The sequence below is a fragment of the Harmonia axyridis genome, chromosome 7, assembly GCF_914767665.1.
Source record: "Harmonia axyridis chromosome 7, icHarAxyr1.1, whole genome shotgun sequence".
NCBI lineage: Eukaryota > Metazoa > Arthropoda > Insecta > Coleoptera > Coccinellidae > Harmonia > Harmonia axyridis.
In genome coordinates this window covers 31,635,029-31,662,276 of record NC_059507.1, presented here as the reverse complement: position 1 = coordinate 31,662,276, position 27,248 = coordinate 31,635,029, and the positions used below count along the sequence as shown (strand labels likewise).

Here is a 27,248-nt window from a genome sequence, read left to right as displayed (position 1 = left end):
TCGTGATCACCGCAAAATTGTTTTTTTTTGCGGAGCTCTAGGAGATCGGCGATAGCAACATTCGCGAAGATTATTGTGACAAATAAAAAATATGTTAATATAAGGTTATTATAATATGTACACCAATTTTCAAATTAATAAATTGAATTGTCTGCGCGAAAAAAATTCTTGAAAATCCGTCTTTCTGAAGCCTTCTAACTGTATGTAAGCCCTCAATAGAATGAGCGAAATCCGATGACATAAACAAACCCCGTTACGACCAAAGCAATAAAATCCCAAGCTCGAAACCTGGGTCATAAACTCAGTACTCAGTCTATTCAACATCGAAGTGTTTCTACTTTACTTGGCTCCGATTATTTACTCTTCACGTCAAGTTTTATACCCAACGTAGAAACCTCTTTACCGGCAAATGATTATAGAAATAGCCGCCTAGAGGGCGCATTAGGATGGACCCAAAAATTCTGAGTTTGCCACATACGCACATCCAATGCCCTTTGCAGGGCGAGTAACCAACTATCTTCTCCTTAAACAATGATATTACTTATTGATTTTATGACCAGCCATCTATATGCATCTTACTGAACTAATTATACCCGCGGCCCTACACATATAGAGTCCTGTGATCCGAACCTCCTCACCAGAACCGGTTAGAGCTACTCTTCCTAGATGGCACCACCGATATATCTGGTTCATACCATAGACCGAAAAGGTGAAATTTCTAAGGAAATAGCGCGTTTTTAATTTTTTTTGGAGAAATATTGAGTTCTTCGCATTAGTTGATTATTGAAATAGCTAAATGACTATGGGAATAAAGCGTTTTTAATTTTTTTTTAATGAGAAAAATTGAGTTATTCGGATGGAAATAGAATTGAAATAGCTATGGGAATAACGCGCTTTAAATTTTTTTAAAGGAAAAATATTGAGATATTCGGATGAGAATAGTATTGAAATAGCTAAATGAATCACATTTCGAAATTGTATGGTACAGATTTTCATGTTATCTAAAATTTCTTTCAGAAAAAGATGAATTTTATTGAGTTGCTACCTGAAAGAAAATATTTTTTAATTTCTATTCCAGAGTTTTTAGATAGTTCAGTATATCAATAATATTATAGATAATTAAATTTATATTCGATATAATTTAAGGTAGGTGGTAGCTTGGACATTGTTGACCAACTGTACAAGAGTGAAAATTGGCCTGAAAATATATCAATAAAAAGGTATCATTTTTTTCGAAACAGAGATGAAACCCAGAAAAAATAAATATATGGTAAACATGTTACAAAAAAAAAAGTACCATTTTCAATTGCGAACATTAACTTGCGATCCATAAAAAATAAAATTGATCATTTCTCGAGTTATCTCAATGATAATAAGTATGATTTGTGCTGTGTTACTGAGCATTGGCCATCAGAGGATATTTTGGGTCGCATCAATATTGCAAATTACACAATTGCAGACTCTTATTCACGATCGGGTGGCAACTACGGTGGGGTAGCAACTTTAATAAAAAAGACTGTACATTATAATAAATTACAGAGAAAGTAACACATCTGACCAAATAACATGGTTCCAGCAGGATGGAGCAACTTCTGCTACGAAATTTTTCCAAGCAAATTAGGGTAAATGCACTGGTTAGCCGACCGGAACTGGTTCTCGACCATTCCGTGATTTGAGATAAAATAATAATATTCAACTATGTAGTGGCAAAGAGGACAGGGAAAATGAAAATCCTTAATGAGATGAATATTTAAAGTCAGGACACGAATACCAATGATGAATGATAAAATAATAATAAAAATATATCATGTAGAGCAAAATATTTTCGCGGTACGTGTTCTCGACCATTCTACCCTTCCAAGATAGTTTGCATAGTAGTGGTATAGGTCAAAGTTTTTGCGCTAAAAATTAGTTTATAATCGTCTATCATAGAAAAGGGTTTTTCTCGTCCTCTCTTAGAAAAGTGCTTTGTGATATATGACCAGAAAATAGTAATTATTTCTTATTTTAAATGAGTTATGTGTGTATATTTTGTTCCATATCAACCTATAAGATATATCTTTGAGTGTATTTCAATCAAGAAGCGAATAAATGTATATTTTTTTGTTCACTATTCGTCGGTCGCGAATTTGTATCCTTTATTTCTCGACCAAAGTGGTCGAGAACCAATATGTTACTTTAATAATTGTTTATTTCAACCGATATATTTCTGTTGAATCATTTTCGTTTTTTTTTTCGGTGCCCTGATTCATTTATATATCTACTTTCTGAATATTAGTTTGCGACCATCGAATTAACGTTGAAACACTTATTTCTACCCTTTATTTATTCGCGATCGAGAACCAATTTTATTGTACTTAATTCTCGACCACTGGTGGTCGGTGTTTTATATTTTATTTACTCATTAGTTTCTAAATAGATATTAAGAGCAAAATAACCAAATCATGTTGTACGAGTTGCTATTTTGAAATATTTATAGAAAGTGGAAACTTTTGCAAAATATTTTTTTTTACTTTCCGAGTGTTTATTACTTGATTACCCCATATGTCACCCATGTGAGTCATAGGTAGTGATGTCGATGGTACGGTACGAAAGTAAGTACTAATCACTCATCTCGCTCTGAAATTTTTTATAAAATTTTCAAGTGGAGCGGCCACTATTATCAGTGGTCGAAAACTAACACAAAAATGGTCGAGAACTCTGCGGCGTGGTCGAGAACCGAAGGTTATTGAGATTTTCTATATGTTTTCACATTTCAAATGTTAAATGCGGAAAGAACGCTTAAAATTATATGACAAATCATTTAAAACTCGCCAAAGAATCGATGAACACCAACCGCATTAAAATTTGATAAGTTTATGTGCGAAAAAATCGTGCTCGAAATCGATGTTTCTGCATTTGTGCATTTACCCTACACTACGGGAGAGGTGACATTCATTTTAGCTTAGTGTTTCCTTGCAAATTTCAACATTTCCTAAAATAAAATATGTTAGTTCATTGAACATTTATGCATTAAAAACAGTTCTTACCTCAAACAGTTTGCTATAGTCCGAATGTAATATTTATAATAAAGTACTCAAAGTAGGTACTAACGAGATATTGAACGTTTCTTGTTGTTTGGACAATGTCTAGAAACATGTTTCGTATATTAATAAAACACGAGAAAAATACTGTGCAAGCAAAGTCATTACTTGGTATGTGTTATTCAGACTCCGCTCCATCGACAACAAATGTTTAAATGATATGCTGATTATAAAAATTTGGAAATCACAGATTTGCAGATATAAAGGTACTTTTGGACGCTCTTTCATTAATGCCCCAATTGGATAAATTTGGATAAATGTGTACACGTTCGTTTATTAGATTTAGTTTAGTTTTTCACCACATATTGGGAGGAATATTTTAACGTAATGAATACTTCTTTTTGACTTCAATCTTTCTCACCAATGGTTGAATAAATTCATGGATGTATTTTGCAAAACCGACAGGATTTTGCAGAATTATTGAACAAGCTATGTAGGTATAAGATAAAATATTCGAATTGTTATTATAAATAATCATGTACAAGAATGTTTTAACTTGTAGATATACACACATATATAAAAAATGCATAAAATATATGAAACATAAAATTTACTACTGGTTTACCTCAAAAATAATGTAATTGATTTTCACAATCTTCTAAGTTTCAAATCAAATATGGTACTTACGACTTATGTCTCAATACATATAATATATATTATAGTAGGATAGCATCGTTCAAATTCGAATTGACGTTCAACAGCACCATCTAGGAAGGAGTAGCCATACTATCCATAATTCATCCATGAAGAACAAAAATCTCCCTATAAAATGAACCAATAATAATCATTTTACTTTCTTTTGAAATCGACACGTCGGTAAAAAATCGGGACCGCTTTAAGGTTTATAAGTTTATTATCGCTTTCAAGATGAGTACTATTTTGCACTACGAACTCGTGCTTATCCGAGGTTTATTATTTTCCTTTATCTATCCGCTTTCTCGGCATCGCCCCTTATTTGCCATCTGTGATTTTTGCATTCGTCACATTCGTCGGTATACACTTACCTGTTGTTTTCGGTTTTTTGTATCATTCTCGTCACAAAATTTCAATATGTAGTTATCAAAGACCTGAACTCAGTAATTCGCATCAAAAAATTGTCTAGGCTGTGTTGTACAATTTATTGTGTTTCATTCAAATTGCAATTTATTTGTGGAGACATCAGTTTTGAATTGACTTAATCTACTGGTTATTCCTAAATTGAAGGTACAAATGAAAATTACATTCACGGATCATTTCATGAAAAAAAGTCCTACATAACATGAGTTTGCAAACGCTTTGTTTTTGAGATACAGGTGCTAAAGTTTAAGTTTTCTTCTCGTAGCACCTTCCCTTCTCAAGATATTTAACTTGAATTGGCGTAGATATTCCAATTTAAAGTTTTCATCATGTGATATCCTAATTATGAATGCAAATCTACAGGGTGAATTTTTTCTGGAAGGGTGCCCGCTTCTTTCCTCCAGAATTATTTTTTGTGAACCACTGGTAGTTTAGAAAAAGATACTTTGATTCAGTACTGCACTTTTTGGTTTGTTGTAGTTTTGTCGTATCTGCAATCGATTTCGAGAAAAAAATTCAAACAGCTTTCTATAGTCATTCTCAGGAAAATCCAAATTATTATAAAGATCCAGTTAGTAAGCTGTGATAAATAAATTAATTATAAGTTTTGGTACTTATTTACCAACTCTGTAGCGAAGATTAATAAAGATTCGATAAACTGGTTAAGCATCACAAAAAAGTAGGACTACTAGAAACACCCTGTATCTCGAAAACAAAGCGTTTGCGGGCTCATTTTTATGAGATACATTTTTTTTAATCTTTCTCGATACTTAGACATGTCAAGTATAGAAATTTCTAATTATCAAAATGATTATGTTCACTCAAAAAGGTCTGAATATGAAAAAATAAGATTCACCTCACACAAACAGTTTAGAAAACAGAGCACTGAGCAGTCAGTTTTTGTTGAAATCCCAAAGAAATCTCGATGAATATTGCGAACTCGTAATTATTAACTGCCCTAATATGGCTTGAATTATTAATAAGTATTATTCCAATCACAAAATAACACAAAAAAGTGAGACAATAGTCAATTTTGGTCCATAATAAATAAAAACATAAAAATTAAACATACAATCTCGCCAGTTTCAATTTGAAATCAAAGCTATTCCCGCTACGGCAGCGAGTAAGAGTGAGAAAGCTTTCCCACAAATGCTCTATTTCAGTCGGCCTCACTTTTCTGTACCTATGGGTCCCTTCCAGATTTTTCTTCAGTTCACTATGGGCAGTTATTATCATTAATTTATCCACCATTTATGTAATTCAGACCTGAAATACATTCAATCAATATTCAAATACAAGAAAGCCTTCTGTGACACATTTGGCTAGGCATTTATAGAAAAACTTTGTTGTGCAAATCACAAACAATTGAAGTCACTTTATTCTTCTTGTATGTACTGCATTATAAGTATATAATTACATATTCATTGATGGTAACATATTCCTACGAATTTCGAGACAACCAGTACCAGATATACAGTAATAAACATTTCACAAAAAAAATGTGATTTTCATAAGTGTCATCTATGTATATTATTCAACTATAGGATGAAGGTCTCAGGTTGTTGGTTGATGACCAGTTGCAGGCTCGATGATGGGTAGTTATCATCATTAATTCATCCACTATTTATGTAATTCAGACCTGAAATGCATTCAATCAATATTCAAATACAAGAAAGCCGCCTGTGATAAGTTTGGCTAGGCATTTATAAGAAAACTTTGTTGTGCAAACCACAAGCAATTGAAGTCACTTTATTCTTCTTGTATGTACTGAATTATATGTACCTATATAATTGCCCATGGTACCCAATGGTAACATATTACCACGAATTTCTAGACAACCAGTACCAGATATACAGTATTAAACTTTTTACAAAAAAAAATGTGATTTTCATGTCATCAATGTATATTAATTTAACTACAGGATGAAGGTCTCAGGTTGATGACCAGTTGGAAGCTCAATGGAGGGTAGTAATTTCTATTAATTCATCCACCAGTTATGTAATTTAGTCCTGGAATGCATTCAATCTTCTAGATCAATGACTTTTCAGTTTGAGAAGGCTTTCATTATTTCTTGTAACCAACTTGAATATCTGAAAATAAATGAATAATTTCATTCTGTACTCTAAGGTACTTACAATGAATATATCGAGTTTTTGAATAATAATATAATGTTTATTTATTATGTTTATAGTAAATAAACATTATATTATTATTATTATTCAAAAACTCGATATATTCATTGTAAGTACCTTAGAGTACAGTGACTTAATACAACACAGTGGCGACAATTCGTTCAGATTGAGCCTAAAAATGGCGAATGGGGACATAGAACCATAAAACTTGAATAAAATTGACTGAACTGACACACGTCAAAATCAAAATTATTGGGGCTGACAGTATTTGATTGTATATCGAACAAATTTATTCAACTGAAGAATACAACAGTGACTTAATAAAATGGGCCTTACATTTTGAATAAATCCCAAAAATCAGGTAAACGGACAATGTAAACGAGAAGCCGCCATTTAGGCTCCGCCAATCAAAAACGAGACCAAGCTTGTGGCCACTGTGGTTTATTAAGTCACCAGTGGTGTACGCAAGGGGGATGAGGCGGATATATCAATCACAAGAAGTGTCTGTAAATTCAAAGGACATCGGAAACGAATACTCAATTTTTTTTTCTTTATTTTTTTTTGTTTTCTTCGAGAAAGCACAGAAAACTACTTAAACTCAATATACCTACTTGACCGTAACAACCTATCGAAAAGAGGACAGTCTAACAGGCCAGGTGAAAAGTTCCCGGTCTACCATAGTAAAACACATTTTTTTGGCAAAATTCGATTTTATTATTCAACATAGTTGCCTTCGAGGGCGATACAGCGATCTTCCCACTTTTCGATACCATTTTTGTAGTACGATTTGTCTTTCGCTTCAAAATAGGCCTCAGTTTCCGCGATTACTTCTTCATTGGCGCTAAATTTCTTTCCAGCGAGCATTCTTTTGAGATCTGAGAACCGGAAAAGTAACTGGGGACCAGATCTGGCGAATACGGTGGATGCAGCTAGCACGGCACTTATTCTGCACACAGCTTTCTCATGTACAAATATGCGTGAATGATATGATATGTACACGTTCAGATGATATATTCACAAAGTCTGCTATCTCGATCAACTTAACTTACGGTCATTCAAAATTATTTTGTGAAATTTTTATTTTTTCGTCGGTGGCAGCCTCTTTTGGGCGCCCACTGCGTCCGCCGTATTCGTGGCTCATTTCACCTAATATTATCGCCACTTGAATAGTCACTATATATTATGTTTGTGTACTATGTTCATACCACTTTTTTCTCTCGTTACTATTAAGATTCAAAAGATGCGTGTCAAAATTTGAAGCATAGAGAAAAATGTGTTTTTACTGGTTAGGCCCGGTAAGTGTTAAATGTATAATAACAAATTATTAACTTACCTACCTTTTCCAAAACAACTCACATTGTTGTTTTTTAATTTTGGAAAATGAATAGTGAATGGAAGCAGATGTTTCGCATAGAAATAAGTATGAAATTATTTTTGGATTTTGGTTATGACAAATAAAAACATTTTTGTATATAAAATGGGACAATAAAAGCCAGGAGTATATTTGAACAATTTATCTAAAACTATTTACACCTATTTACAATGGATTGAATTGATTAACAATTCAAAAAATAAATACACAATTCTTTCTTACAAAAATGAATATTTTTCTCAACAAGGATACGATTTAATGAAAATAAATGAATAATTTTTCTTAACAAAAATAAACAAATACATAACTCTTTTGAACTTAAATAATCATTTTTTCATTTTTTTTTAAATAAATAAATAAAAAAAAATTTACAAAAAGGAAACAACTATTTACAATTAAAAATAACATTTCTACAGAAATAAGTCAAAATTTTTCTTTTCAAAATTTTTATTTAATTTTTTTTATTTATTGTTTTTTAGTTTTTTTTTTTCATTTTTAAATTTTTTTTTTTTCATTTTTCATTTTTAATATTTTTTTTTTCATTTTTAATTTTTTAATTTTTTTTCAACATAAAACGACTATTTACAATAAAAATAAACTTTTTCTACATAAATAAATCAAAATTTCTAAAAAAAAATAGGAGACAACTATTTACAAATCTCCGAAACTTACTTCATACTCCTCCTCTAGTAACACATTATTTGACAAAGACTAGTTTAGTGTTGATAAAAAAGATAAAATAGACTAGTTTAGTGATGTTGATAATACTATACTTGACACGATAGAATCAAAATATAGAGCAAAACTGATAAATCAGTGGAAAAATTTCGAAAATCCATCAATAAATGACTGAGGAATAGATTTTTTAAATTTACGTATTTTGGTCTCCGACTCGTCTGTGACGTCACGCCACTTGCCTGTGCTACACCATAAATTACGTTTAAATACTTAGCCGTTTGTAGTTGTACAGTGTAGTTTTAACTCGAGTTTTTATGTCACCATAATGGAAGAAGGCTTCGTGAAAGGACAAAGTGACAATTTGCCTAAAATAGATATATTCGCAGTGATAGAGTTTTTTTCTTCAAATCTATCTTATGTGCTGAAATAAAAGAAGTTAAACTTCACACATATATGACGTAGTTTTAGGTCCAATTAAGTCACGCCTCATTAATTTGCACCACTTCTTCCTTTGATTCATGTCATTTGGTACATGAAAAAACAATTTATTGGAGTTTTTAATATTCGTGCTTGCACACATAGGCACAATACAACACGAACGGCACAAGTGATTATACACCAATGAATTCGTAAGCACTTTGCGAATACCAGTCGCCTCCTCTAAGTGGCGTGAGGTCACACACTAGACGCTACGTACTATGAAATTATTCTTCCAAGGGCAACTTCAAAGTCCCATAACTTTTTCATTTCTAGAGATATTTCAATGATTCTTCCACATTTTTATTAAATTTTACTGAATTTTTTAGAATTAATCCTTAACAACAAAATAAAAACTAGTCCATTGTACAATTGTTTTTGCTTTAAGTATGTTTTCGTTACTGGTTCTGATACCTACTTGGTCTTTATTGATACGGTGATTTGTATTTTTCTGGAACACTCAATAACAAAATTGCCTGTTTCATTTCAATCCATTAAAACTTCGTTGAGCATATTGGAAAAAAATTATAATTTGGCGAAAAGAGGACTATGAATCGACTGAAAAGCTGTAAGGTTACAAGGGTTAATCTAGAACTGTCTAGAATATAATATTTATAAATAAGTTAGCAGAGTATATCGACTTGAAAATTGTTTTCGCGAAACCTACTTTGTCCTACTGTATTATCTATATACAATGTTGGAACTGTCAAAAATGAGATTTCATTGATACTTGCCGATACCTAATGCTAGCACTATGCCATATTTCAGACCATTCACTTTCTGTGGCATTGATTATTTTGATGTGATATATTTCATACGCTTAACAGTTCGTGCAAATGCTGGATTTACTGATCATGCAAACAGCAGCCAAGATACGAAGGTTTTGCGCCAGTCGCTGAAGACTCCTATCTGTCAACCCAGGAGCTCAAGCCAAATATGGGCATGCAACTGCGTTTGAGAGTCAAATTCAGAACCGATTCTTCTGTGTTTTGGAGCAAACCTGTCGTTCTTTCATGTGTGCAATGGCACTTAATATCGTACTTTCTGGCTTTTCATTCGGCAATTACTGATGAGTTTTCATCCTACGTGTTTTCCCTACAACTGCACTCGACATTTTAGGAGTAATCAGAACCTCAGATTTCGATCTCGAAGACGAATCGCGGTTGACTTCGAACTGTCAATCCAGGGGCGTGCGCAGGGTTCTTGTCTCACCGCTGGGAACGCAGTGACGTGCTGAACAACCCTGGTCTCACCCAACCATCTAAGTGAGTTCGATATGTGCGTCTTGATGACGATAAGTAAGCACCCTCCCCATGATTGTGAAGATCTATGGGTTCCAGTATTCATTATCTAACAGAAATTCCTCAAACAGAGAAAAATCCCTGCTCTCAAAAAATCATACCACGCTCATCCCCCAGAATAAGCTGCACATTTATTGATTGATCTAAATGGTTATTAGAAAACGATAAAACACTTTTCCTAAGTTCACATACACTTTTCCTAATATGTAAAGAAAGGGATTTGAAATTCGATGAGAATATTGAAAGAAACGAGGCGAAAATCAAGCACAAAATAAAGAAAAAGGAAGGGATCTGACATTCAATGAGAATACTGACAGAAAAGGAGCTAGAGCAAACATACAGAATAAGAATTTATGAAAGACAATTGTGTCATTGATTGTGGTACGCCAAAATGAAGAAATTTAAAAAAAAGAATATAGAAATAGACAATATGAAAGAAATGAAATACCACAAAAAATCGGAATCCAAGAAGCAATCAACTATTACCTTATATGTATGAAGGCAGAGGTGAAAAGACGCAAAACTAGATTTAAATGAACTTATTGGATGAAAAAAGAAGAGTGAGTAAAATGTGATGATTCGTATAAATTAAAAAGTAAAAAATGGCAGATGAATAGAAAGCTGAATATTGGAACTGGATATGATTTTTTTTTATTGAAAAATAAAGTGATTGCGAAATTAGAGAAAATTGAGTATATATTTTTGTATATAAAATGGGACAATAAAAGCCAGGAGTAGAAGCAATCAACTATTACCTTATATGTATGAAGGCAGAGGTGAAAAGACGCAAAACTAGATTTAAATGAACTTATTGGATGAAAAAAGAAGAGTGAGTAAAATGTGATGATTCGTATAAATTAAAAAGTAAAAAATGGCAGATGAATAGAAAGCTGAATATTGGAACTGGATATGATTTTTTTTTATTGAAAAATAAAGTGATTGCGAAATTAGAGAAAAGTGAGTATGTACCTATATTGCTTTGTATAATATTCCTTCTCTTCAATTTTCGTGTGAAAATAATAAGTTACAATGAAATCGCTGTATTACTACTATGAAAATAAATAATTATTAGTACTAACAAAACGGAAACGTTCAACTACTAAAATTATAAATTGATTGAAATTCCGACAGAATAAAATAATATAATATTAACACAAATCCAATGCTAAAGTTTTTGTTTTGATGAAAATTTGATATCCGGCTTAATGATGAAATTTTTCCCAAATCGCACCCACCTCAACATCTCACCAAGCCTCTGAAATTTCTTCTGTTAGAAGTTAGAAAGCTTTCCATGCCTGCATATTACCGGTAGCGACATATGGCCTGGAAACGGTAGCGACATATGAGGTTACATGTAAGAGTAGCTTCAAGCTAAATGTCGCCTTGTCGTATCTAATTGAAGAATAAAGAAAAAAAAAAAAAAACGATGGCAATAACTAAGAAGACCGCAAACCAGCTGAGGGTGATGCAGAAAGCGATGGAAAGAACTATCCTCAATGTCAGTCTTAGAGACAGAAAAAGAAATGAAGAAATCCGACAAAGAACTAGAGTCGTAGATATTATAGCGCGTGTTGCAGAATTGAAGTGGCAGTGGGTAGGACACGTGGCTCGACAAGACAAATCGAGATGGACATACAAAGTGACACACTGGCGACCAAGAACGACGAAACGCAGTGTGGGTAGACCACAGAGAAGATGGCTTGATGATATTAAGCAGTATGCAGGAAATAGATGGTTTCAGATAGCTCAGGGCAGGACAGCATGGAGAAACATGAAAGAGGCCTACGTCCAGGAGTGGATAAGGGAAGGCTGACGGAGAAGAGAAGAGAGAGAAGAGAAGAATCATTCTCACAATATTTGCTGTTATATGAGAAATGTGATGAAAATAGTGTCGCTTTCTCCTCGTCAGAACTAGCCCATTCTCCATTTGTCTTTTTGATCGGAGATTAACGCATTGCTGGCCTTTTGTATTTTTCGGTAGCCTTCCACTGTTGTTGTCAATATTTTCGATATGGTGTTGAAATTTTGAATTGAAGTACTCTTCCAGGATTCTGTGGAGTTTTCTTTTGTGGTAATTATATTCTCGTTTAGCAGTCAGGATCTCCGATAAAAATTTTTCTGATTTCAACAAACACTAGCATATCTTCATTCTTCTGTCGATAGAATCAATCAATCAATCAAATCACTAATGAAATTTTTTTAACTCGGTTTGCTTTTCGAAAAAAAGTTGATCGACCCTTACCATACACGATGCGATGAAGAGGACGACAATAAAGACATAAGATTCTCATGAAGAAAAATGAAATTAAGAAACTAGAAACATCTTAAACAGGGTAAAAATGAGGGAATGAAATAATTCTTAGCTGGATATAACAGGATGTTATTGCAACGAAGACATCATCGCAGCAAACAGCATTATTGCAAAATCAATGTAACATATCTACTTAAACAAATGACCATTCATAAAGAAGTATACAAAAATTATTGATGAGGAGTTGATTTATGTAGGAATATAATGATATAAGTGATGTGTGGTATCAAAGATCGACGTAGAACTTTACAACTTATTCTTATTAGATAATGTTCAGTAAGGATAATCTGTTTGCATCTTTGTGTTCCTTCAAAAGAATATTTCGAAAAGTGTTCCTACTTTCAAAAGATTTTACAAAGGTTAATCTAGAACTGTCGATGTAGAGAATTTCAAAATTATTCATGAAATTGATTTGTTGTTAATTAAATGAAAAATATGATCTGATTACTGTCTTATCCTGATTTGGTTTGAAGGAAGACTATGTAAGGAACTCTGAAAGACCTGCATGTTCAGGATTGACATTGCTTGTTATCCAACCAACACGAAATCCAGAAAATTAACATCGAATTGGTGATAAACATGGAAATGTTGATAGCCACAATTGCAGGCATATCTTTATTTCTATGAACAACAACAATTTGATTCCTGAATGTCATTATTCTATATTCATTAGGGTGAATAGCAATATTTTTAAATCAAATTAGTGGTGAAAATGGAAACATTGATAATTCACAACTGTTGACATATCGTTATTCCCAATATATTAGATTAAATTGAATCCGAATTGGCGGTGTTCATGGAAATGCTGATAAACCACAACTGTTGGCATATCTTTATTTCCATGAACAACAATTTGGTTAGGAAACATTATTTTAGTAGAAACTGGCAATTTTTAAATATAAATTGGTGGTGTACAAGATAATGTCGACAAGCCACAACTGTTGGCATGCGTTCATTTTCATGAACATCATCAATTTGATTCCGAATTGGTGATGTTCATGGAAATTCTGATAAGCCACAACTGTTGGCATATCTTTTTTCCATGAACAACAACAATTTGATTCCGAATTGGTGATGTTCATGGAAAACCTGATAAGCCACAACTGGTGTCATATCTTTTTTCCATGAACAACATCAATTTGTTTACGAAAGGTCATTATTTTATATTTATTAGGTTGAATAGCAACATTTTCAAAATCAAATTCGTGGTGATCAATTTGATTCCGAATTGGTGATGTTCATGGAAATTCTGATAAGCCACAACTGTTGGCATATCTTTTTTCCATGAACAACAACAATTTGATTCCGAATTGGTGATGTTCATGGAAAACCTGATAAGCCACAACTGGTGGCATATCTTTTTTCCATGAACAACATCAATTTGTTTACGAAAGGTCATTATTTTATATTTATTAGGTTGAATAGCAATATTTTCAAAATCAAATTCGTGGTGATCAATTTGATTCCGAATTGGTGATGTTCATGGAAATTCTGATAAGCCACAACTGTTGGCATATCTTTTTTCCATGAACAACAACAATTTGATTCCGAATTGGTGATGTTCATGGAAAACCTGATAAGCCACAACTGATGGCATATCTTTTTTTCATGAACAACATCAATTTGTTTACGAAAGGTCATTATTTTATATTTATTAGGTTGAATAGCAACATTTTCAAAATCAAATTCGTGGTGATCATAGAAAGATCGATAAGCCATTTTTCCATGAACAACATCAATTTGATTCCGAATTGGTAATGCTCATGGAAATGCTGATAAACCACAACTGTTGGCATATCTTCATTTCTATGAACAAAATCAATAGGATTATGAAATGTTATTATTCTATATAACGAGTGAAAAAGTGACATTTTCAAATATAAATTGGTGGTGTACATAATAATATTCACGGGAGAGCCTGTAACCCCTAGATATCTCGTCCCCAGGTAGCGGAACGAAGAAGAAATGTAGTGGCTCGGAAAATTTGGGATATCAGGTATGACCTGTCTTATAGAGGAGTGAAAAAAGATCTAAGTGGGTATATTGATTCGAAAAATCTTTAGAAGATGTATTACCTCTTGGGAGCCCATTGACCAACGATTCATAAATATGAACCTAACAATCAAAGAACAACGATTTTGGATAACAATTTTAGGAGTATATGGAATCAACGACGATCTATTGATTAACAACAAAAATGAATTCTTCGAAACATTGAATGACGAATTTGTTTACATAGGGACAACACAAGAAATTTTGTTGTTAGAAGACTTCAACAGTAGAGTGGGACGAGAATACGATAGCAAGGTAGTTATAACGGATGCAGATTGATAACAACATGCCAACAAAACGACCTGAAAATATTAATCAGAGTCTTTCCACACCGCGACATACATAAGTACACTTGAACGCAGCAGACTCGTATAGTATAGCATTATGAGACAAAATACAAGAATAGATAGATAGATATGAGTTTATTCAACATAATAAATTGTATAAACTCTGAAAAAACTGTGAGTTGTTATATACCTGTTTACAGTTGTAAAAAATCAAATTTGATTCTAACGACAGATGAAACAAAATCCAAAATTTTAAAAAAATATATAATAATAACACAAGATGTGCGAGTATCAAGGGGACCATCATGCGGCAGTGACCATTATGTTTCAAAATTGAAAGCCCTGCTCCCACTCATGTATGAAAAAAAAAACAGGAATGCTTGGAATCAAGTCATGAAATTACAGTTCTGTACAATTTGTATAGCTTACACCACGAGAGAATAAGAATAACCCAAAGAAATTTGGATAAGGGTCAAAATCATCTGAAAATCACTTTGAATGACGTTGGATACGAAATCTGATTACGTCAAATTGAGGATAATTTACTGTCGAATAAAGAATTCCTGTAACATTTTTTGATAATATTTGAAATAAAGTGGGAAAAAAAGAAAAATCAAAATGACATAATTTACTTTTCTTATGATATCTCAATAACCGGCCCTGATAATCTCGATTTGCTTGATAATGCTTCTATGCATGCAACTTTTTCTCTATTTGACCGACCTTCTAACCAATACAATCCCACTGAAAAAGTGGCCACCCTGTATACTCTATGCTTTGCAGACGACAAACTTTCAGTACCTCAAGATCAGACTTGAATTATATGACGAGGAAACTAATGGAGTAATACAAAAATTAGATCTCGAAGTAAACATAAAAAAAACTGAATCTATGTGCATTAGAGGGATATCACAGAAGATCATATTGAAAGATGAAAACAAATTAGCCATTGCCTAGATTATAAATACCTTGGTAAGAAACTGGCGCATGACGAAACACTTGATGCAGTTATAAAGGAAAGAAATGCGATATCCATGATGAACGGCATCCTATGCAATCAATATCTGAATATAACAAACACCGTTTATATAACACCATACTGAAGAGCCTAATTACATAATTATGGGAGCTCGACCTGGCAAATGAAGCAAAGTTTAAAAAATATGTTGCTAGCAACAGAGATAGATTTCTGGAGGTTTTCTATTTGATTACTAAATTTTATTATTTAGGATGACGTGTGGAATAGTGACATTTCGAAATATAAATTTTCGGTGTTCATGAAAACATTGATAAGCCACAACTGTTGGCATATCTTTTTTCTATGAACAACATCAATAGGATTACGAAATGTTATTATTCTAGATTATAAGTGAAATTTAGAAATTTTCAAAGATGAATTGCTGGTATACATGATAATATAGCCAAGACACAACTGTTAGCATCTCTTCATATCCATGAACATCATTGAATCGATTCTGATATTTTATTTTTCTGGATCTCGAGTTTGATTGGATGAAACGCAATGTCTTTGTCATGGTACATTTGGGTTAATAAAAGGATAACAAAATTAGAGTTTAAATAGGAAATGAACATTTCCATGCAAAATAAAGACAAAATGACACAACTCCAAAAACAACTTTGAAATTCTCGACAAGTTCTGGATTAATACCTTTAACTATATGATACATATGTAATATAATTTTCAACAAAAGAAAAAATCTAGAAAAATATACATGCATATACAACAGAATATTTGTCGAAAATGTGATGGCACATCATTTGAGATTTTATTTGAATGAGAAAATTTGCAAATGAACACTTAGAGCTTTGACACAAATCATTTTGATCATGAGTTGACTTATGGCGTAAAAGAGAAAACATTTAGGGCATTATCGCATTTCTATAGAATTCAGTGAATATTTCATCCGTATTATGGCAAAGGTAGAATAAGTTTTTTCCACATATCAGTATCCAGATAAAAAGCAATAATTATATTAGGTGTACAACTTTGCTTTCGCCGTTTTACAATAGATGGCTGTAACGGTAAGTGGTAGTCGAAATAAATATATCGTAGATGTCCTTAGCTATTTGTAAACATAACGCCATCGAAATATTAGTCGATTTGTACCTGCATCATAAAGTTATTCTCTCTTAAACTTGTCAACTTACGAGCCAAATTCTTGTCATTTGCGGGACGTTTCAATTTTCTGCTTTAATATGGAGAAATCTGCGGCTGAGGCTCATCGAATACTCTCAGATACCTATGGTGAGGCCGCTATTAGTGAAAAAAGGTGTCGAGCGAGGTTTCAACACTTCAACAATGGTGATTTCGTCGAAGACCAGCGATGGAAGAGGAAAGGTTTTCGAAGATGCAGAATTGGAGGCTTTACTTGATCAAGACTCGTATCAAACGCAACAAGAATTGGCAGGATCATTGGGAGTGACGCAACAAGCCATTTCAAAATGCCTGAAAGTCATAAGAATTATGAAACACAAAACCCCTGGGAGAGGGCGCACATTGTAACTTGGCTAGAAAGAGACTAGCCAAAAAGAAAATTGGGTGCCGTATGAGTTGAAGCCGAGCCGAGAGAGGTTGATTGGCGTTTGTTTGCTTGTGAACAGCTGCTTACAAGGCAAAGACGGATGGGATTTCTGCATTGCATTGTGACTGGAGTCAAAAAATGGGTTCATTACGATAATCTCAAGCGCATAAAATAATGGGGATATCCCTGCCATGCATTCACGTCGACGGCCAAACCGAACATTCACGGTTCTGCTCAGTATTTGATGGGGCCAGCACGGCGTAGTGTATTATGAGTTGTTAAAACCGACTGAAACAATGGCAGACGATCGTTATCGAACGAAATCAATGCGTTTGAGCCGAGCATTGAAAGACAAACGGCCGCCATACAACGAGAGACATGATAAAGTGATTTAACAGGATGACAATGCTCGACCGCATGATGCGAAAATGGCCAAGACATAATTGAAAACGTTGAAATGGGAAGTCCTACCCCACCCGCCGTTACTCCCTCGGACTATCACTTGATTCGATCAATGGCACACGGCCTGGGTGACTAGCACTTCCGAATTTATGAAGAAGTAAAAAATTGAATTGATTCGTGGATCGCTTCAAAAGAAGACCAGGTTTTTCAACGCGGGATTCGTACGTTGTCCGAAATATGGGAGAAAGTAGTGGCCAGAGATGAACAATACTTTGAATCATAAATGTATAACCAGTTTTTTATAATGAAGCCTCGAATTTCGAAAAAAAAACGGCTGAAGTAAAGTTGTACGCCTATGTAGATTTTTGGTAAGCAGAATTTTTGAATTGCGATCGATCTATTGATCCTACCATTGAATTTACATTGATAGATATACCCTTCTTCGAAAATAATAATTTCACGCCAAACATGAATTGTAAGTATATAATAAAGTATTTATATATTTCCTCCTTCTAAAGATTAATTGATTGATCCTTTCGTACAAAATGAACTCCTGATGAATAAGATCCAATGTCAGCTAAGCTTCTCCTCCAACGTGTTTGTTATCAGATTATTGTCTATGGAACCTGTCGAGTTAAAGGACACTCTGGTACTTCCTTCTCTGAAGATGGATAATATCCTCATTATTCCTACTTGTTTCCCCCATGTTTTTCCAAAATAATGTAAAACTGATTTTTCTTTAATCGAAATTTCGTTGGAACTACTGCCTTGTATTCTTTGCGAGTTTTAGTAGTAATGAGTCATTTCAGAGAAAGTATATACTTTATTTTTTGATGACATAAAGGAAGTGTATGTCTTTCCTCCCAATAATCTTGGGACAATCTTCATTAATCTTAACATACAACTTCTTTTCAATCGTAGTCAACTCCTGTGGCTATGTTAGAGGGTCGATATTTCTTTGTTGCTTACTTTTCTTGTCTCGTTTCTACCACTTCCTTCGTATGAATATACTACTGCATGAGTTTTGTATAGAGCTGACAATTTGTCACTTATAAACGAGACTCCTTGAGCCCTCTCCTCTTTAACATCATTATGGACGAGGTGATAGGGAAAATACGGACACTAAAGGGATACGGAATGGGCGACCGTGAAATAACAATTCTCTGCTATGCCGATGACGCCGTACTGGTGGCTGAGAGTGAAGACGACCTCCAACGGCTGTTACATCGATTCAATTGCACTGCCAAATAATTCAATATGACAATATCAACCCAGAAAACCAAATGCATGACAACATCGAAAACACCATTAAGATGCAAACTGGAAGTTGACGGCAATATCATCCAACAAGAAATGAAATTCAAATACTTGGGCATAGAATTATCAGGCTGTGGTGATGTTGAGGAGAAAGTGAGGGCACAAACTGTGAGGGCAACAAGAGTGGCGGGATGTTTGAGTGACACGGTATGGCGAAATAAAAATATCAAAGTGGAAACAAAGGCCAGAATTTATAAAGCAGTAGTAAGACCAACTATGACATACACCGCTGAAACTAGACCAGACACAGCGAGGACAAGACAACTACTGGAGACCACAGAAATGAGCTCATGTCGATCTCGACGAGAGAGCCCTTGATTACCTGAAAAAGATTCCAGTTGATGGATTGTCTTGGTCGATTTTTGGAGTTTAACCTGGAAGACAGCTACTGGACGTCAGAACTCTGAATTCGGTCAATGTAGGCAGCAATCACAGTTTGTTACTTGCAAAGATCAGAATGAAATTCATACCCAAAAAGAGTCCATTACAAGTATATGAGGAAGCAAAAATAAACATCGAATCACTGTGAGACTCGTCAATTAGGCAATTATACGAAGATATATTGAAAGAAAAAATTCTCGAAAACCGAATAGGAGAAGAGGATAATATTAACGCTTCCTGGAAGAAACTAAAGAACAACATTAGATCAGCCGCCCATGAAGCCCTAGGCACCCGAATCCTAAAAAGGAATAAGAACACTAGAACAGACAGGACCCCATGGTTTCGCCCAGAGATTCAAGAAAAATGTAAAGAAAAGAAAAAAGCATATCTGACTCATAGAACATTGAAGACATCAGAATCCTACGAGAGATATAAACAAATCCGAAATGAGACCACAGCACTGGTAAGACGAATAAAAACCCATCACAATGAAAATCAAATACTTGGGCATAGAATTATCAGGCTGTGGTGATGTTGAGGAGAAAGTGAGGGCACAAACTGTGAGGGCGACAAGAGTGGCGGGATGTTTGAGTGACACGGTATGGCGAAATAAAAATATCAAAGTGGAAACAAAGGCCAGAATTTATAAAGCAGTAGTAAGACCAACTATGACATACACCGCTGAAACTCGACCAGACACAGCGAGGACAAGACAACTACTGGAGACCATCGAAATGAGGGTACTTCGCAGAATAGCTGGAAAGACACTATTCGACCGGGAGAGAAGTGAAAATATAAGGAGAACATGCGGGGTGGAAAATATCAATGAGTGGGCATTGGGTCGAAAGAGAGAATGGAACGACCACTTAAGTAGAATGGACGAAGGAAGGATAGTCAGAATTGCACGCGATAAATCACCACTAGGTCGCAGAAGTTTAGGACGCCCTCGAAAGCGATGGAGCGACAATTTGTCAGTGTAGGCAGAGATTCGACGGAAAGAAACAGGCGAATCGCCTAAAATGAAGAATGAAGAAGAAGAAGAAGAAGAACCTGGAAGATGTCCCGAACAAGTTGCCTTATTTGTGCGGAATCATGAGATATTACATACAGGAAAATCGAGTTGGTTCAGGTCAAGGTGTTGCTGCTCCAACTCCAACACCAATCACGAAGGGGCCCGATGAAGAAAAGATTAAGCAAGTTTTAGATAGGACAGGTTACACTTTAGATGTTACAACAGGTAACGATGACAGTATGAAACTCCATTTCAACAGAAAAGCGGGAAAATCATTTTTCACATACAAGGCCAATCGCTTAGTGTTTGCGGGATAAATTTAGAAAATCATTGTCAAGGCTCGGGCTCCGCGAGGTTTATAGCAAAGAAAATTAAGGAAAAATTTCAACAGAAAAGCGGGAAAATCATTTTTCACATACAAGGCCAATCGCTTAGTGTTTGCGGGATAAATTTTGAAAATCATTGTTTTTCACATGGGCAGTTATACGTTGGAAAGGTTTCGGGCTCCGTGAGGTTTATAGCTAAGAAAATTCAGGAAAAATTTCAACAGAAAAGCGGGAAAATCATTTTTCACAAACAGCGCCAATCGCTTAGTGTTTGCGGGATAAATTTAGAAAATCATTGTTTTTTACATGGGCAGTTATACGTTGCGTGTTCACCGTACAAAGTTTGGTTATCGCTGGACCGCCAGAGAGGGAATGAATGGGTACCGAAGTTTGACTGATACGCGAAAAACCACGTGGTGGTAATCCCTCTTTAGTGCGGAACATGATTGGAAAATTACAACATCTTGCGATTTCATTGTGATTGAGTAAAATTTGTTTGGAAAAAACCGAATTGAACTAACTATAATATATACCTATGTTATGATATACAACGGTTGTAAAAACGAATCGGTTTCATCCGTATTTAATTTAAATTTCCATTTTATTTTTGATTCTGTGAATCAAAGAATTTTCTTCTTCTTAGAAATAGTTGCGCGAATGAAGTAGGCTAAATTTTTAGCATATTCTTATTTGCCTATAATTTCGCGCGTTTGTTTGTTACTCTCCAATTGTAGATAAACCAAAAAGAAAGGAAGTAGAAACATGAAATTTTTGAAAAAACCATTTGAATTCAAATCAGCTGAAAAGTCAGCTTATAACATTTCAGCTACAAAATGTTTTCGGGAGGAAAGCAATTCACTCGATATTTCAAAATATTTTTATTCTATCTGAAATTATAGGTGGATACTTAGTCGTAAAATGATGTTTATGTTGAATTTACACCTAAAGATAAAAGGCATAGTTGAAATTCATAATTACAGAATCATATATGCTGATACATCACAAATTTGATCTGTTCGACAAATTATCACATAAAACCGTGATAACGTGACATGTATACAATACACATAATTAAGTATCCGATATTTTTTAATTGTCTATAGAAAACAACTATTAATTAAACCGCTGAAGGAGCCGCCTAAGGAGATTCAATTTATAATAATCGAAGTAAACTTGATTGCATTTTAAATATCACAAAATACACTTATTCATTGCAATTTCATTGATCTTGGAGACTTTTCATTCGTGATTAAATGAATTTATGACATTGAACATTTGCCTACAATAAAAGTCTAATATTTTTTATAATCGGCAAAATATCTCATGGCATAAGTTAACTTCTCTGTGTTTCTTTTTTTTTCTTGATACATTTCCAATTTTTGAGCCACCATGACCAATTCATTTAAATGATGGAATCCCATTAGTGACTCTTTCAGGGTACCCTTGTCTCATTAATATTTCAAAAAACTATTTTGAATTAATCGATAATTTGTCTACAGTTAAATTTGTAAGTTTAGCAAAATACCTAAAGAAGTAAGAAGATTCACTTTACTAATGAAAATCTGTGGGGAGACGAGAGCTCAAAAAAAAAGTTTTTCAATGATTCTGAGAAATAACATTATTGAAAAAAATTTGAATTATTAAATTTCAAATTTTTTATTTGCCTATTGAAAATATGTGATAATCGAAATATAAAGTTACAGAGAGGAACAAAAATAGAACAAGCGCGCGAAAGATACCGATATTTTTCTATATTATTCATTTAAAAAAATGAATTGAAAAACTTTCCAAACACGTGCAAAAGATACAAACATGTTTGTTTTATGAAATCAATTGAACTCAAATAACTAACTTTAAACGCTTTTGTCTTCCATTCACTTCTTTAATCTACATATACGACAAAAAAAAACACATTTCTACGGTCGAAATGTAAAATTAAACTTGACAAAACAATTATTGTTGATTTGTTAATATTGAAATATTTGTGGAAATTTATTTTGTTTTATTTTATTTGAAAATGATATGCAGGGTGTTCCTAAATTGGACGCATAAAGGAATAATTTGAATGATTGAATAATTTGAAGGAAAAAAAGTCCTATATTAATGGGCCACAAACGATTTGTTTTCGAGATACAGGGTGTTTCATTTAGTCCTATTTTTTGAGATTATTATAACAATTTACCCAAAATTGATAATGAATTTATTCAGCTTACTATCTGGATCTCTATAATCATTTGGATTTTCCTGAGTATTAAGTATAGAGAATTGTTTAAAATTATTAAAGAGCTGTGATGAAAAAACTTGAGGAAAAAATCAAAAACAGTCTGTATCCCGAAAAGAAATGGTTTGCAGGTCCATGTTCTTAGGACTTTTTTTCCTAGAATTATCCGAGGAATTTTAGTTTGTAACTTCAATTTAGGTACACCTTGTATCTATAAATAAAATGAGAAATGCAAAGTGATATCCAGATTCGTTTTTTCAAGCCGTTGTTTCACGTTAATCTAATATCCAAAATCGCAAAAAATGTTTTCGAATCCCCAATCAAATCAACCAGCAGTCGTACAACCTACTCAAAAGGATAACCACGATCTGATGTTCAATGAAGGCAAAAATCACCTCTATTTGAGGAATTTCTGTCAGAGAACAAACATTGGAACACACTGAACCTCGCAAACATGAAGACAACAGGAAGAAGATAACCCTTCCGTTGACTTTGGATAAGTACCTCTCACCGCCAAGACGCTCGAACCCACATGGCGATGGTAAAGTAAGAACCAGTGGTGACCAACACGTCTTGGCGTTCCCATCAACGGTGAGACTTACACCCTGCGTACGCCCCTGGATTGCAGTTTGAAGTCGACCGCAACTCGTCTTCGAGATCAAAATCTAAGGCTCTGATCACCCCCAAAAATATCGAGTGCAATTGTAGAGAAAAAACGTAGGAAGGAACCTCATCCGTAATTGCCGAATGAAAAGCCAGAAAATACGATGTTGAGTGCTACTGCACACATCAAATAACAACAGGTTTGCTTGAACACACTGGAAAATCTGTTCTGAACTCGATTTTTTATATTTATATAAATCGGTGGCGCCCTCTAGTGGCCGTACTCATAGTCGATACTGCGTGCCTAAGAAGTGCTCAACTTAAAATTATTGTTTTCTGTCATTTTATCTCGTAACATTACTCGAAATAGTAATTTTTTTGTGTTCGTTGATAGTAATTGTGAAAATAAAATGTGGCTGATGTTGTATTATTAGTTATTGAAGTTACTGTGGATTTGTGGAATACAGTTGAGAGATAATAAAGTCTCACATATTCTTTCCATACTTTGGAAATAATCAGCGCTGAAATTAGTTATCATCGTCGAAAATCAAGTGGACTTATTTATTAATATAACAGGCGATTGGGACAAAGAGCGTTTAGGATTTCTAGAATTCATTGACTTGGTAGAGAAGAAATCGATCCCGAAGATACATTTTGAATGTCACAAGAGAATTTTTAATCGAATGCCCTTTTTTCTTCCTAGAATATTTATAAACAAATATTTTCGACCAATTACAGAGAATCTAACTTGAAATGAATAATTATCTCTAATGGATTAATATCTACTGTTCCAAAAAAGTTTCAGATTGTGACACAAAGACAAATTCGAGTTTATTCAATTTGACGACTATGGGAACAAATGAATAATTCTTAACTATTGTGAGTTTTGATTTTTAATCACAATTTTTGAAATAAAAAGCAGGTCATTCATGCATGACTGCTATGAAAAAGAGAAATGTCAACCAACTATATTTGAACTATTCATTGAATAATACAAGGAGATTAACTCCGTTTTCTACTCAAGCCATAATTTTACTATGAAATAGAAAAGGGCTTTTTATTGTTCAAAATATGTACGTTAACAGCATTCCGTTAAATATCAGAGCACGAGTTTGAGTTTCGACTATGAGTACGGCCATAGGAGTCTGTTTGGAGATCGATGATTTCCCATATATGGGGTCAATTCTATGCTATTTGTCCCTACTTTTCGTCTTTATGGAAGGCGCTCAATTCATCTACGTTCCATATCTCGGCAGAAATCGGAAAATTCTAAACAATCCGTATCAGGTATTGGCAAGTATTAATGAAAGCTCATTTTTGACAGTTTCAACATTGCATATAGATATAGATAATATAGTAGGACAAAGTTAGTTTCGCGAAAAGAATTTTTGAGTCGATAGATATTCGGCAAACTTATTAATGAATTTTGATTATATTTCACTAACTTTAAACAGAATTATAATTTATTTGTGCTCAACGAAATTTTAATGAATTGTATTCTTGGATGACTTCGATTTTCGGCGAATCAATGAAAGCCAAGTAGGCTTTCTGGAGAGGCACTGATAACAGATTAGATGTAATTTACATACCTTAATTCCAGTATATATGTTTATATATCAATTAAAATATATTACTAGAGAAAGAGCATGAAAGTAAGTCCGGGTGATACAGAAACATTTTTTTTACATTACAGTTTATGCCTCAAGTGCAAATTTCCTTGGGGGGAATATAGACATTTTCCTGATATTTTTAGGGGTTTTGAGACTGACTTGATGTTTGGTCGATGCACGCCTGCTAGCACGGGTCTTCTTGGGTCTGAGGTCTAAAGCTTGTACGTTTTGTTTTTGTACAACTTCCTCAATGTATAACGTAGCAATTGTCTCACGCCACAAACTTCAGAGAGGTTGGAAGTTATTCGCCTACCTCTCTATGTACGCCGGGTATTCTTCTTTGTCTTTGGCTTTTCTGTAATGAAATATTATAATCAGTTTCAAGAACAATAGTTTTAAATTTTTGTGATACAAATAAATATGAATTTTGCAAGATCCATTTTTCATTGATTTGAACGAATCAAGCGCGGTCCGGGGGGGGGGGGGTCAAGGGGGTCATGACCCCCCCAAAATAGAACCACCTCACACTTAATATGCGGTTCATGCAGACAATCTACGAAATGGTCCCATCAAAAAAATTGAAGCCCATAACGGCGACCCCCCCCCAAAATTTGAGGCTAGAACCGCCCTTGGAACGAATCAAATTTCACCAAACCAATTTTATGAACGGAAATATCGAAAACATTTTATCGCTTGAATTGAATGTATGCATCATTTTGATGATAATAACATAACACATCTAATAGTAAAAGCCATGCATACTTTCTCGGAAAACCAAATAAATGATTTTTCTCCCTAAAATATTTTCAGTCTCTAGAACTTCCGGTTATACCGGAAACAGACTACTACTACATTCTTTTTTCAAGTGGCACACCCAGTATATTATTGCATCATTAGATAGCCTTTTTTGATGAAAATTGCAGCTTTATGCCATACTTTGGGCAAAAACTCAACGGTAAAGTTATGAAATAAATGACGGAGAAACTTGAATGCTGGCCATAAGGCCAAACTCAGAACAATTCAACGATTAATGGTCAAAGTTAACAACAATTTTTGTTTACATCACTAAGTAATTAATTACATTTTATTTGATGATTGTTTTTGGTATTCCAAACTTCAACACCCTGTACTGTAATTCCAAAACTAATCATTTTTGGCCTATCGCTTATTAATTATTGGCGGTATACTTTCGGGACACCCTGTATGCGTATTTTTAATTTGACCAATTCGCGGTACTTTTTTTTAACAAATCACTTACTCTTTTCATTTTGGTGTTACGTTTACGTCCAAAAAGTTAAAATGAAAATCGGACTCTGGCCATGGTAAAACCTTGGTTAAAGTAGATGGAAGGAATTACACATTCTTGAACTCAAAATGTGAGAGGGCCCATTTATTGAGGAATCCAAGGAAAGTAACATGGGCCATCCTCTACAGAAGGAAACATAAGAAGAGTCAAGAGGAGGAAACTACCAAAAAACGTACCAGGAGGACTCAAAAATTCCAAAGGGCTATTGTAGGAGCTCCTCTAAATGGCATTATGGCTAAGAGAAATCAAGGGCCTGAAGTGAGGAAAGCTCAGGGAGAACAAGCCATCGGGGCTGTCAAAGAGCAGAAGAAGAGCCAAAAGGCTACCAAGAGGGCTGCCGCTCCACCTAAACCCAAAGCTGCACCTAAACAGAAAGCAGCCAAAAATGTAGAAAAGGCTGCACCACGTGTAGGAGGCAAACGTTAATTTAAGATCCTCAATAATTCAACTTACTTGTACTCATTTCCAGCTGCTCACGTTGGAATCGGACTGGTGACCTACTGGCCCGAGTAGACCTTCTCAAACCTGAAGAATAAAGAAATATATTTCAGAATTAAAAATTAATTTGAATGTGAAAAATTGTTATTGTTTGTCTTCTTTATGAATCGATTATGTTACACACAAAAGAAAAGCGATAACATAAAATCCGGATCTTTAAGAAGCTTGTGAAAAATCATCGGCCGGCCGTACAGAATTGATATTCTTCCAGAAAACAATTCTTCGGTATTAAATTTATCAATAACAGATTATATAGATTTATAAATTATGTGATGATTCA

General features: G+C 34.1%; 3 protein-coding genes across 3 annotated transcripts; all 3 read left to right on the top strand.

The window, feature by feature from the left end:
• Positions 1-18,951: 18,951 nt before the first annotated feature.
• On the top strand, positions 18,952-19,329 carry LOC123685380. Its single transcript, XM_045625034.1, has one exon. It carries the CDS (start codon positions 18,952-18,954, stop codon positions 19,327-19,329), a length of 378 nt encoding a protein of 125 aa, XP_045480990.1.
• Positions 19,330-19,880: 551 nt separating this feature from the next.
• On the top strand, positions 19,881-20,372 carry LOC123685379. Its single transcript, XM_045625033.1, has one exon. The coding sequence runs from the start codon at positions 19,881-19,883 to the stop codon at positions 20,370-20,372; it is 492 nt and encodes a 163-aa protein (XP_045480989.1).
• Positions 20,373-26,467: 6,095 nt separating this feature from the next.
• On the top strand, positions 26,468-27,233 carry LOC123685378 (60S ribosomal protein L24-like; the record flags this gene model as incomplete). Its single annotated transcript, XM_045625032.1, has 1 exon — positions 26,468-27,233. A coding segment is annotated over one exon (429 nt), but the record flags the coding sequence as incomplete, so codon positions are not given.
• Between the last annotated feature and the right edge of the window lie 15 nt (positions 27,234-27,248).